Source organism: Panulirus ornatus, chromosome 6 (genome assembly GCF_036320965.1).
Source record: "Panulirus ornatus isolate Po-2019 chromosome 6, ASM3632096v1, whole genome shotgun sequence".
NCBI classification, from domain to species: Eukaryota; Metazoa; Arthropoda; class Malacostraca; order Decapoda; family Palinuridae; genus Panulirus; species Panulirus ornatus.
Genome location: NC_092229.1, coordinates 50251812 through 50264714, shown reverse-complemented (window position 1 = coordinate 50264714; position 12903 = coordinate 50251812). Strand labels below are relative to the sequence as shown.

At 42.6% G+C, this 12903-nt stretch overlaps 1 protein-coding gene across 2 annotated transcripts in view; it reads left to right on the top strand.

The window, feature by feature from the left end:
• Positions 1-12903, top strand: part of Fs (Follistatin) — a 267994-nt gene that overhangs the window by 14839 nt on the left and 240252 nt on the right. For both annotated transcript variants that reach the window (XM_071662923.1, XM_071662924.1), the window contains exon 2: positions 3365-3814. In XM_071662923.1, coding sequence (XP_071519024.1) covers positions 3718-3814 — 97 coding nt within the window. In that variant the 5' untranslated portion in view covers positions 3365-3717. The remainder of the gene's footprint in view (positions 1-3364; positions 3815-12903) is intronic.

Genomic DNA, 12903 nt, shown 5'->3' with positions numbered 1-12903 from the left:
TCGTAGATCCGTACAACCCAATCTTAGGGACCTTCTTCATTGAACCTAGCGTTTAACGCACCAACGCAAAATTTCCGTAGACTCGTTTTTTTTTATATTTATAATGGGACATTAATCCCAGCTTTCCATTCTACATGATTAGACTCACTGGCGTAGCTGTTGGCCTGTTCATGATTTGGAGTGAAAGAATATGTCGGTAATATGGGAGGTTTGGGGAGGGGAAAAATGGCAGGATGAATCATTGAACAACTGGAGACCTTGTCTGTTTTTTCTGTTAGGTTGTGATCTGAGGGCGGTGTAGTTGAGTTCGTGTCATATAATGAGTCTACGTTTATTCATGAAGATTAAATCCAACGTTTTATGTTTTAATATTTTTTTTATTCATTTTGTGCGTGTTTTAGCATTAGGAAGTTATTCTGTGTACACGACTCCTGCCATATTGGTGAGACTCGGGATTCTGGAGCGAAAGGTTTTTCCAGTACGTGTGTTTGAGAGAGAGAGAGAGAGAGAGGAGGAAGCAGTGGAGTGGAAGCCTAGCGTGACAGGCAATGTGTTATCAGCAGGTTGGAGACGTCGTCGGCAGGAGGTGGCCGGCCAATCCATAAGGTTATCACATTTCTGGTGACGACCTTTGTGGTCACCTAGCTTTCTCTCGGCGTCAGGCGGGTCGTCTACGACCTGTACCTCCCGAGGGGTCTTCACGGCCCTCCACGCACATACCAAGTCCCCCTTCACATACCAGATCCTCCTTCATACACTACGTCCTATGCATACCAGGTCCCCCTCCACATACCAGGTCCTTCTTCATACACTACTTCCTATGCATACCAGGTCCCCCTCCACATACCAGGTCCTTCTTCATACACTACGTCCTATGCATACCAGGTCCCCCTCCTCTACATACCAGGTCCTCCTCCATATACTAGGTCCTTTACACACCAGGTCTTCTTCCACACACCAGGTCTCCCTCCCACACACTAGGTCCTCTTCCACACATCAGGGCTCCATCCCACACACGAGGTCCCCCTCCACACACCAGGGCTCCCTCCTACACACGAGGATCCCTCCACACACCAGTTCTTCCACCTACACACCAGATCCCCTTTACCTTACATATATATCCTACGATGTTTTTTTCCTGTACCCTCACAGTTTGATGTGTGACCTTACCTTACCTTACCTTACGATGGTGTCGCAAGCATTCTACCCCCACATCACGGCCTGAAACCTTATCTTGCCTAACGTATACCTTTGCGATGGTTTCGGAGGTCTTTTCCTCCCCCAGTCTGGTCTAGGACCTTTCCTCATCTTGCGATGGTTTCGGAGATCTACTCCGAACAGCTCGGTTTCGTACCAAACCCGCCTTTTTTACTTCTCTGCTCGATCAGGTTTGTTGGAGGCTGCGATCCGCTGGTTTGCTTAAGTACGACATCCTAGCTGGTTTGATACATCCAAAGGATACTTATCCTTATCCCGCTCGTGTCTGTCCGTCCTCAGTTTGTAGACACTGCGGGATGGTCCCTCACTCACGATGACTAACCCCCATACACAGTTATCAATCATTCATCCGTTTTACACGGGAGAATAGAAATCGCCGACTGCTGTGATAAAATGTTTTCGTGAAATATTTCATTGTTGAGTAGGAAGGCTGTGTCGAGAATGAAGGAGGTGGGGGGGGGTGGGGGAGATGGCAGGATGAAGCACTAAACAGCTGAAGAACTTGTTTGTTTTTCTGCTAGGTTGTGATCTGGGTGCAGTGTGTTTGAGATGATGTCATATAATGAGTTACATTATTCATGGAAATTAATTCCAACGTTTCATGTCTTATGTTTTCTTAGTTGATTCGACCAACTGTTGACTTAGTGACATAGAATTTGTCACTGAATAGTTTCCTTTCGGCCAAGTGTTAATCAGAGGTACTTCAGTTGAGGCTTCTCCACACACATCAGGTCCCCTCCATACACCAAGTTCCCTTCCAGCAGTAGACTCCTCCACACAAAGGTCCCATCCACACACCAGGACCCATCCACACACTACACCCCTACCCTATACCGGGTCCTATCTGCACACACACCAGGTCCCCTCTACACACCAGACCCTTACCAAACACCAGACATCTATATCTTGGTCAGCTCACCAAAGGAAACACATAGACTTAGTAGAGAAGGTCTAGGGGAATACGTCGAGAACGATGCCAAGAATAAAGAGAAACGAATTGAGAGGATGGGGAAGCAGAAGTCCTCGAAGTCACCATAGTGGAGGAACGGAGGATACAGTGTAGACACAACACCCAACCTCAGAGCTCTTAGGGAGCCTCGGTCGTGTTAACATGAACCAGTTTCATTTTTTAAAAGCACTGACGAACGACGACACCAGAGGTCATGGCGTACCACCGGCCGAGGGAAGTGTCAAGGAAGGAAGGACTTGGCGAATCGTATCTTCAGCAACACAGGAACGCACAATGTAGGGTGTGGAGCGGCAACTCAAGTCAAATATGATGATACGGCTGAGGAAACAGTTTCAAGTGCAAGTTTTAAGACGTGAGGCTCCGAGAGTGGAAAGATCTGTCTCCATAATAGACAATGAGGTAATCACACACACATGCTTACACGCGCGCGCGCACACACACACACTCACACACGTACACACAAGCATGCACACACACACACACACACACACACACACACACACACACACACACACACACAGCTGTTTACATTCCGGCCGGTGCTGATCTGGGCAAGGCCGCACGGTCATTCACACTCCCTGGTGTCTTGAGCTCTTACAAGCAACCCAAGACGACCAGGGCCCCCACTCGAAGCTCCCCCTCCTCCCTCCTCCTTCCTTCCCTCACCCCACTCCCTCCAACTCAACCACTACCAGATGTTCAACCGAATCGTTACACAGAAATAAGTAGTGACAGGTTGAAATGCAAGCACCTGATTGTTGAATATGTTAACAGTGTTTGCGACGGGGGCTGTTTTTGTGGTGGTGCATTTCAGCTCGGATGGAGTGGATGCCTTTCTGGTGTCGAACTGCAGCTCAGGGAGGAGGGATCTCAGGTATCAGGAGGTGAAGGTGGCGAGAATACTGTAGCACTCTCTTCCCAAACTCTTAGATGAGGTTCAGGTGATGGTTAGCGAGAGGTTGGGACGGGTAGTTTGTTGAATACCTCTTAATTGGTCGTTTAAGACGGACCGAGGTTGATCATGTATGCCATTTGCAGTTTGCAGTAGCGTCTTGTTTATGGAAACCTTACTTAAATACCTTTTTTTTTCTAGTGATATATACTGTACATGGCAGAAGTGAAAATTGCTGGTTTTTCTTTCGACTTACTAACTGCAATGTTTTTCCTCCTCTTCAGATTTGAATAACTGATAATAAAGAGGACCAAAGCTCACAGGTAACAATAGTGTTGTGTTTATGATAATTTGAACTGAGGATCTGTTGAAAACAATAGACAAACTATGTGATAAATGAATATAAAATGCTTCTAAGACAATCGAGAAAGTGGAAAATCTTTACAAAATAAATAAACTGAATTTTGTGTACTAGTGAGAAATATAAGTTTACATGTGACATTGGTAAAGGGAACAGAAATTCATTCCTGGAGTGAACATATAGAAAACGTGCGGGGCAGATGGTCCCGGAGCGCTTGCACGGGTAAATAGCCAGTGACCTTGAGTGAACACCAAGTGAACTCTGACCCCGGGCAGGATGACCTGGAGGAGGAAGCTCCTAACAGGACATCCACAGGTCCTGGTCCTGTTGATGCTGGCCCTCCAGGTCTTGCAGGTCACGGCCGACGTATCTGGTAAGTACAATGAGTGAGTGGGAGTGTGAGAGCTGACCTTATGATAAGTTGTAGTGTTGTGAAGAACCCTTGAGCTCTTCTGATGAACTCTAATATAAGTTGTAGTGTTGTGAAAAACCCTTGAGCTCTTCTGATGAACTCTAATATAAGTTGTAGTGTTGTGAAGAACCCTTGAGCTCTTCCGATGAATTCTAATATAAGTTGTAGTGTTGTGAAGAACCCTTGAGCTCTTCTGATGAACTCTAATATAAGTTGTAGTGTTGTGAAGAACCCTTAAGCTCTTCTGATGAACTCTAATATAAGCTGTAGTGTTGTGAAGAACCCTTGAGCTCTTCCGATGAACTCTAATACAAGTTGTAGTGTTGTGAAGAACCCTTGAGCTCTTCCGATGAACTCTAATATAAGTTGTAGTGTTGTGAAGAACTCTTGAGCCCTTCCGATGAACTCTAAGTTGTAGTGTTGTGAAAGAACCTTTGAGCTCTTCGGATGAGCTCTAGAATACATTCTTGACCTAAAAAAAGAAAAGCTTTTTACATGCCTTTCACTATCTCTTAGAAGTTTGAGACATCCTTAGGCTGTTCATGGAGCCTAGAGATCATCAGAGATGCCCTTTAAACTCTCTAGTTGGACCTTAGGATCTTTGAATGGTTCACAGAAGCTTCTGGAAGACTTCCAGAACACAGAGACGGTAATTCTCGTCATCTAGAATGTCATGTTGTATGGAGAGACAATGGACGACAATTCTTTGGCATGGTGTCCCCTTTTGAGAGTTACCAGTTTATTATTGATTCGTATTATGTTGCTGTTACTTTTATGAAGGTGGTAAGATACATCATTGGTATTACAGTTTTGTATGGGATACACGTGTAAGTGATTTTTAACTGGAGATAATGTCTCTAATTACTTTTACCTGTCTTTGTTGTATTGTTAGTGGCAGTTTGGACATCTTGTTAAGTGCATTGATCTGTTGTTCTCAACAAGTTTCGAGTCTTGGTTGTTTTGTGTGTGGTTGCTATCGCATCCACCAGCTTTTCTTGGTCGTAAGATTGATGAAGAATAATATATTAATCGAGACTTGACGAATATGAATCATTTCTCTGCCCTCGAATTTCCATGAGATTCAAGTGTATTTATGCTCTTACCATACGTTACAAAATTCCTGTACTAATACAGTGTTGTATTATTGCATTTTGAATGTTACTTTGATATATGTCTGTTCCATTTGTCAGTTCTGTCTTTGTGCCTTTTTTTTTTTCTCATGAAAGGAACCGTAATAACTGTGATTTGAATTACGTTCTCTGATGGACACCGAGAATTTGTTCTCATTATATTATCCTTATATTGTGCACTAGTGACTACTGAACTCTGAATATCAGAAGTTAATTACCTATGAGAATAAATTGCTATAAGATCAAAATTTAGTATGAGATCACAGACCATGAAGACTAGTATAGTCATAATCAACAGTTCAGTGCCCTTTCATTTACCATTGGCCTCTTTCCTTTTTCTTCACTGGCATCAGCAATTCTCAATAGCTTAACCAAAGCAAGGTCGCATTTGTTTTTCATGAGCTATATGCATTATGCATAAACTGTATGTGGTCTTAGAATTATATCAACAACACCTGAAAGAGTCAGAAAGGTTTTCCGGGTGTTGGATATTGATGGGATGAAGGCCTTAATGACCCCCGGGAGTGAATAGGTCTAAAAGGCCAAGCAGCCAATCAACGACCCATGCAGTGATTTTAGTTAGGTGAGGCCACATGCAGCGGTATGTTACCAGTCATTGTCGTGGGTTGGAGACCTTACTAGTCGACCAAGAAGGCCACAGCAAAGGAAGATAATGTCTAATGATTTAAAGCGATAGAAGCAGTCTCATCATTAGATATATCTAATCATTTTGCAAGTCTAAGGAGCGTAATTAGAATAATTTGTCTCTGGGCTTCTGTGTATGGTGGGTCAGTTGGTTCGTGGACCCTATCATTTGGGAACTCGTAGTCAACACGAGAAATGAGTTCTGATCCCGTGTGACTTTGTCCACGAGTTTTTCAACAATTCAGTCAATGATTCTTTGAAAGATATTTGAGAAAATACCAATAGTTATACCGTGAAGAGTGGATGGGACTTCTTTGATTTTTTGAGGAATTATTTGATTTCTAGATGCTAACTAGTCTAAGGCCTTTCTTCGCCATAGTTTGGGCTGATAACGACTGATTGTTGATTCCGTTGATATGTGTACTGGATTTTCGGTTTTGTTCAAGTTGCCCCTATGTTCTCGACTCGAAAACGCCAAGGATCCTGCAGGAAAGAAATGGATTCTGTGTTCAATTAGTTAAATCGAGTCTTCTTTAAGGCAAGAGGAAAGGAGAATGGCTTCTGTGTCAGAGGATTGTGAGTGATCCAAAAAGGTGGCTTCATAAAGAGTTGTTGAGAATGACAATGTAGTGCCCAACAGTATCTCTTGGACCAAGTACATGACTGGACATGAGAAAACAATTAATTTCATCAGCGTCGCTTTGTCGTTAGCTTTCAAGATGGATGCCATTGGCTTCGATGTTGGCTTTCGAAATGTGTGTGCCATTTGGTATCAGCTTACGAAATCGTGGCCACTTTGCCATTAGCTTTCGGAGTGGGTGTCATTTGCCCTGTAGTTTAAGCTTTCGCTTTCGAAGTGGGTGCCATTTGGTTGTCGGTAGCTTTCAAGGCGAGTGACATTTGCTGCGCGGATAAACAGAAGCTAAGACCCTCATATGACCATTAAGGCTGTTCATTTTACCGTGTTCGCCTTGAAACTTGGACTTGTTATGAACCAAGCTGATGTGTCTTGAGAGAAATGTCGATTACGTGTCCTGACTTTGAAATATTAAAGTTTGTTGTTGTTGATATATATATATATATATATATATATATATATATATATATATATATATATATATATATATATATATTTTTTTTTTTTTTTTTTTTTTTTTTTTTTTTTTTTTTTTATACTTTGTCGCTGTCTCCCGCGTTTGCGAGGTAGCGCGAGGAAACAGACGAAAGAAATGGCCCAACCCCCATACACACGTACATACACACGTCCACACACGCAAATATACATACCTACACAGCTTTCCATGGTTTACCCCAGACGCTTCACATGCCTTGATTCAATCCACTGACAGCACGTCAACCCCTGTATACCACATCGCTCCAATTCACTCTATTCCTTGCCCTCCTTTCACCCTCCTGCATGTTCAGGCCCCGATCACACAAAATCTTTTTCACTCCATCTTTCCACCTCCAATTTGGTCTCCCTCTTCTCCTCGTTCCCTCCACCTCCGACACATATATCCTCTTGGTCAATCTTTCCTCACTCATTCTCTCCATGTGCCCAAACCATTTCAAAACACCCTCTTCTGCTCTCTCAACCACGCTCTTTTTATTTCCACACATCTCTCTTACCCTTACGTTACTTACTCGATCAAACCACCTCACACCACACATTGTCCTCAAACATCTCATTTCCAGCACATCCATCCTCCTGCGCACAACTCTATCCATAGCCCACGCCTCGCAACCATACAACATTGTTGGAACCACTATTCCTTCAAACATACCCATTTTTGCTTTCCGAGATAATGTTCTCGACTTCCACACATTTTTCAAGGCTCCCAAAATTTTCGCCCCCTCCCCCACCCTATGATCCACTTCCGCTTTAGATATATATATATATATATATATATATATATATATATATATGTGGTATACCGGGGTTGACGTGCTGTCAGTGGATTGAATCAAGGCATGTGAAGCGTCTGGGGTAAACCATGGAAAGCTGTGTAGGTATGTATATTTGCGTGTGTGGACGTATGTATATACATGTGTATGGGGGGGGGGGGGGTTGGGCCATTTCTTTCGTCTGTTTCCTTGCGCTACCTCGCAAACGCGGGAGACAGCGACAAAGTATAAAAAAAAAAAAAAAAAAAAAAAATTTATATATATATATATATATATATATATATATATATATATATATATATATATATATATATATATATATATATACACACACCTTACAGGAACTTCGATGTTGATATTAAGATATGCTTGAAACTGATATCATATCTGCTGTTCGCATTTACTCAATACACTAACTAATGCGAAAGATGAGTAAATTCATTTGATGGGCTCCTTGTTCACTCGGGAATATTTTCTGATGAGACTAAAATGATAAACATTAGATATATAAGACTACAACTCCCCCTTTCAGATAATACTCGCAAGTACATACTCGAGCGAGCACTGCCTCATTTGTATAAGGAAGATGTGGGCATTATCTTGACCTGGTACATACATGATCATATGACGATGTAGAATGCAAGGAGGGACACACCGCACACAGTTACGGGCATGGAATGAATCGAAGGATTGTCTACACATAAAGATTGATCATACCATTCAATCCCGCAGGCGAAGCTTGCAGGTGCGAGACAGCTGTGCATCTGTTTCCCTTAAAGACAGATGTTTATTATATACGGACGAACAGACGGGCTCTTTGCTCCCCTACCAGCTGATGAGGGAACTAGAGACACATGCTTATGGCTGTTGAAGCTCAAACACCCCATATTTGATGTGTTGTGTGTTGTTCGTCTGGTGTTTCTACACTTTAGTGTGTTGCCTCCATGGCAGATCTAGTAACGCAAATCTACCACATGTACTATTCTAGTGTAAACTCCCTTCCTTATGAAGACGATGGAATGTACACGGGATGAATTGCATTGTAGAAGTACACCTGTGATTTCCCCAACACTGTGTGTGTGTGTGTGTGTGTGTGTGTGTGTGTGTGTGTGTGTGTGTGTTCCATACTGACTGGCCTGCCGCCCGCATGAAGCCTGTCTTCAGATCAGATGTGCTCATTAGCTGTTCACAGACATGATAATAACTAATTACATTTTCACAGACATGATAATAACTAATTACATTTTCACAGACATGATGATAACTAACTACATTTTCACAGACATGACAATAATTAATCGCATTTTCACAAATGATTATTACATTTTCACAGGCATGATGATAATTAATTACATTTTCACAGACATGATGATAACTAATTACATTTTCACAGACATGATGATAACTAATCACATATTTAAAGACATGATAACTAATTGCGTTTTCACAGACATGATGATAACTAATTACATTTTTAAAGACATGATAATAACTAATTGCGTTTTCACAGACATGATGATAACTAATTACATTTTTAAAGACATGATGATAACTAATTGCGTTTTCACGGACATGATAATTTCTTGCGTCTGTTCATGATTCATTACGAATGATTTTTATCACTGACATGGATATTTGTTTGTTTGTTTGTTTGTTTGTCTGTTTTCCCATTGGTGTGGGTATCAAGGTTTGTTTGTTGTGTTTTTTTTAACGTTTTTCCATTTATGTCTTGGTCGCCATTTGTATTTTTTTTTCCTATATTTTTGTTTTGTGTTTTTATGGTTTACTGTCACTAATTATGGCTGTGTTTCTGTTTATGTTTTGTTGTTACAAGTTGTGGTTTACCGTTACTAGTTACGGCTGTTTATAACTAGTGGTTTGCTGTCAGTAGTTGTGGCTGGTAGGTTGGTACAGTACCCAAGCTTACTGTATGTCATTGAGGTGTGTAGGGTGCATGGTCACTGCCATATATATATATATATATATATATATATATATATATATATATATATATATATATATATATATATATATATAAGAAGTACGTGAGAAGTAACGCACCGTCAATCACTGCTCTCTTCGTGGGAAAAGCCCCAGGAAAAGGTTTGTAACATAAGGTGGGCAGAGGAGTTATGACGTTTAGTGTTACTTAAGACAAAGTGGGAGGATTGTGGCTGTTGTAATACACCTACTGAAAAAGATGTGTGTGTGTGTGTGTGTGTGTGTGTGTGTGTGTGTGTGTGTGTGTGTGTGTGTGTGTGTGTGTGTGCGCGCGCGCGCGCTCGCTCTATGGCGCCGTTGACGCCGTTAAGCGTCGTCCGTTTCCGTCGTAAATTTAAAACTCATGATAACCATATCGGACGCTTGTAATGTCTTGCCTCTCTCTCTCTCTCTCTCTCTCTCTCTCTCTCTCTCTCTCTCTCTCTCTCTCTCTCTCTCTCTCTCTCTCTCTCTCTCTCTCACTTTTACTTGCCATCTCGGTAATTAAAGATATTTAATTAACGGCAGGGCGGCTATTTAGCGACGGTATATATATATATATATATATATATATATATATATATATATATATATATATATATATATTCCTGGAGAGTGGAGGCGCGGGGGGAACCGTTAAGTTCTCGCGCGCTCGTTTTCTTTCCAACGCCGTCGAATTTTTCTGGGGATAAATCAGGCACATTCCTCGCGCGTGATGTCTCTCAGGACCGGTCTGCCGTGGGGTGTGTCAGGAGTGGGCCTGGCCGGGGCCAGAGGTTGGCCTACATGGCCCCCAGCTCTTCCCATGGCGTAACGCGACACGCCTCAGCCTCCCACCGAACGATGACTGGTAACGCAACACCTTCGTCAGTATCGGCTGGCACCTGTGTCCAGAGACCCCCTTCCTTTAAATCTTTTACGTACGGTCGTTCTCCATCCCTGCTGGGCTCTGTATTGCTCCTGCGCGAGACGTGATCCCAACGCGTCTAGGACAGAGAGAGAGAGAGAGTGTGAGAGAGAGGGAGAAGGGCACCTCGTTCTCCCCGCCTCCCGGAGGAGCGAGGGGGATTGTATGCTCGGGTGTGGGGCGCGCGTCAGGGGCGAGAGTTATCGTGCCTCGTGCACGTCACGTCCACTGAATGAGATTCCTGAGTGATGACGTCACGCCCACCCCGCCTCCTCCTCCTCCTCCTCCTCCTCCTCCTCCTGCCGCTGCTGCTGCTGCTGCTGCTGTTGCTGGTCCTGTTGTTGTTGTTGTTCCTGCGAGGCTCCCGTGCTACTGCTACTGGTGTTGTTGTGGCATGTTGTTGTTCCTCCGCCGCCCGCAGCGGCCTTCGTAACTGCCTGCGCTGTTCTTGTTTGTCCTTCCTGTTCGCCAGCCCAGGCTTCCGTTGCTGTTTGCTGCTGAGTCTGCTGCTGCTGCTGCTGCTGCTGCTCCCGTACTACGCTCTTGTATGCAGCGTTACTCTATCCTACACTGGCGACTCAGGTTTTTTTTTTTCTGTTTTTGTCCCTGGAGGGATTTGGTGTTAGCATATGTGTGTGTGTGTGTGTGTGTGTGTGTGTTTGTGTGTTTTAACAAGATTGTTTTTCCCAATCTTAAGAGATCTTGTTAGTGTTTATATATTTATTTCTTTACATGTTCGTTTTAATCTACCATCTGTATACCAAAAAATAGTAATTTATTCATTTATTTACTCTATTTTTGCAGACGAAACGTTTTCGTATTTTGTGAGAATGTAAGAGTATGGTTTGGTATTTTGTTAGTGTAAATCTGCCGCTATTTCTTTTATCGTAAAAGATAAGAGTGAGTTACCTTTTAAAAAAAAGGCCAATATTTTTCTGAAGCCTTTATCGGTGAGGTGTCCACATGATACCTTTTTTCATTATTTTTTTTTTTACCTTTTTAACAATTTTTGAGCGATCTTTTTTCGCTCTTCTTTAAAGTAATTATTCACAACAGTGATTTTTTTAAACCCTTTTTCTTTCTTGTGTTTGATAGTAATTTGTGATTACTATTTGTGTGTTACGGAGAGAGAGAGAGAGAGAGAGAGAGAGAGAGAGAGAGAGAGAGAGAGAGAGAGAGAGAGAGAGAGAGAGAGAGAGAGTTTTACTCTTAAAGCCAGGTACCCCTTAATCAACCAGCCCCGAGGGTAGGACGAACACCTGGGTTAGGTGTGGGCCAACTGCCACGCTCAGGATTCGGAGCCCATGTGGGCCCAACCTTCTTTTACGGCGGGGCCGTGCTGACTCATGGTCAATAACGCCAACCACTTTGCTATGGAGGCCCACGGTGTGTGTGTGTGTGTGTGTGTGTGTGTGTGTGTGTGTACGCAAGACTGGTGTCGATTACCAAGGGCGTTCTAAAGAGTGGAAGGAGTTTCTATGTGCGCAGTAGCTCTACTGTGCTTAATTCATATGCGCACTAAGCGTGATAATTGCTTACGTGTGCGCAGTAGACGTTTTCGTAAAGCCATGTATGCGCAGAATTTTATTTTGGCCGTTATTTGACATTTCGGCGACAGTTGAATTATCATCTTAGACATGCACAGTAATTTGGATACATCTAAGTGAATTTATTAATAAATGAATAACTTTTAATTGGACGTAGACAGCCATTTAGGTCTTACAGATATTGCAGTACTGGGAAGCCGTGATTGTTATCAATTGACTAATCTTATCAGAGTTTACGATTAGGGTGAGCTGGATGTTCGCACAATTTGGATAAGCGTATATAGATAGGGTGAGGTAGATATAGATAGCCAGGGTGGCAGATATACAGGGATGTTCGCTGAGAAAATGGTGTGTGGTACAGGTTTATCTTATGTCCTGCAGGTGAGGGCTTTTTCTTTTTAGGCGTTCAAGTTTGAAGTGAATTAGTACTGCCGATGGGGCGTTTTTACTACGGTCAACCTTGGAGTAAGTTAGTACTGCAGGTGAGGCGTTTTTTAAAGAGTTCGGGTTTGAAGTGAATTAGTACTGCAGGTTTTTTTTTTTACTGCGTTTAAGTCTAGATTGAGTTAGTGCTGCAGGTGAGGCGTTTTTAAGGCGTTCAAGCCTGAAATGAATTAGTACTGCAGATGAGGCGTTTTTAAGGCGTTTTAAGTCTGAAGTAAATTAGTACTGCAGATGAGGCGTTTTTAAGGCGTTCAAGCCTGAAATGAAATAGTACTGCAGATGAGGGGTTTTTAAGGCGTTTTAAGTCTGAAGTAAATTAGTACTGCAGATGAGGCGTTTTTAAGGCGTTTAAGTCTGAAGTAAATTATTGCTACAGGTGAGGCGTTTTTAAGGCGTTCAACCCTGAAGTAAATTAGTACCAGTTTTTATGTAAACAGTAGTTCTGACTGCAGTTTTATGAACGCAATATTTCTGGCGTACGTTTTCCCGTAT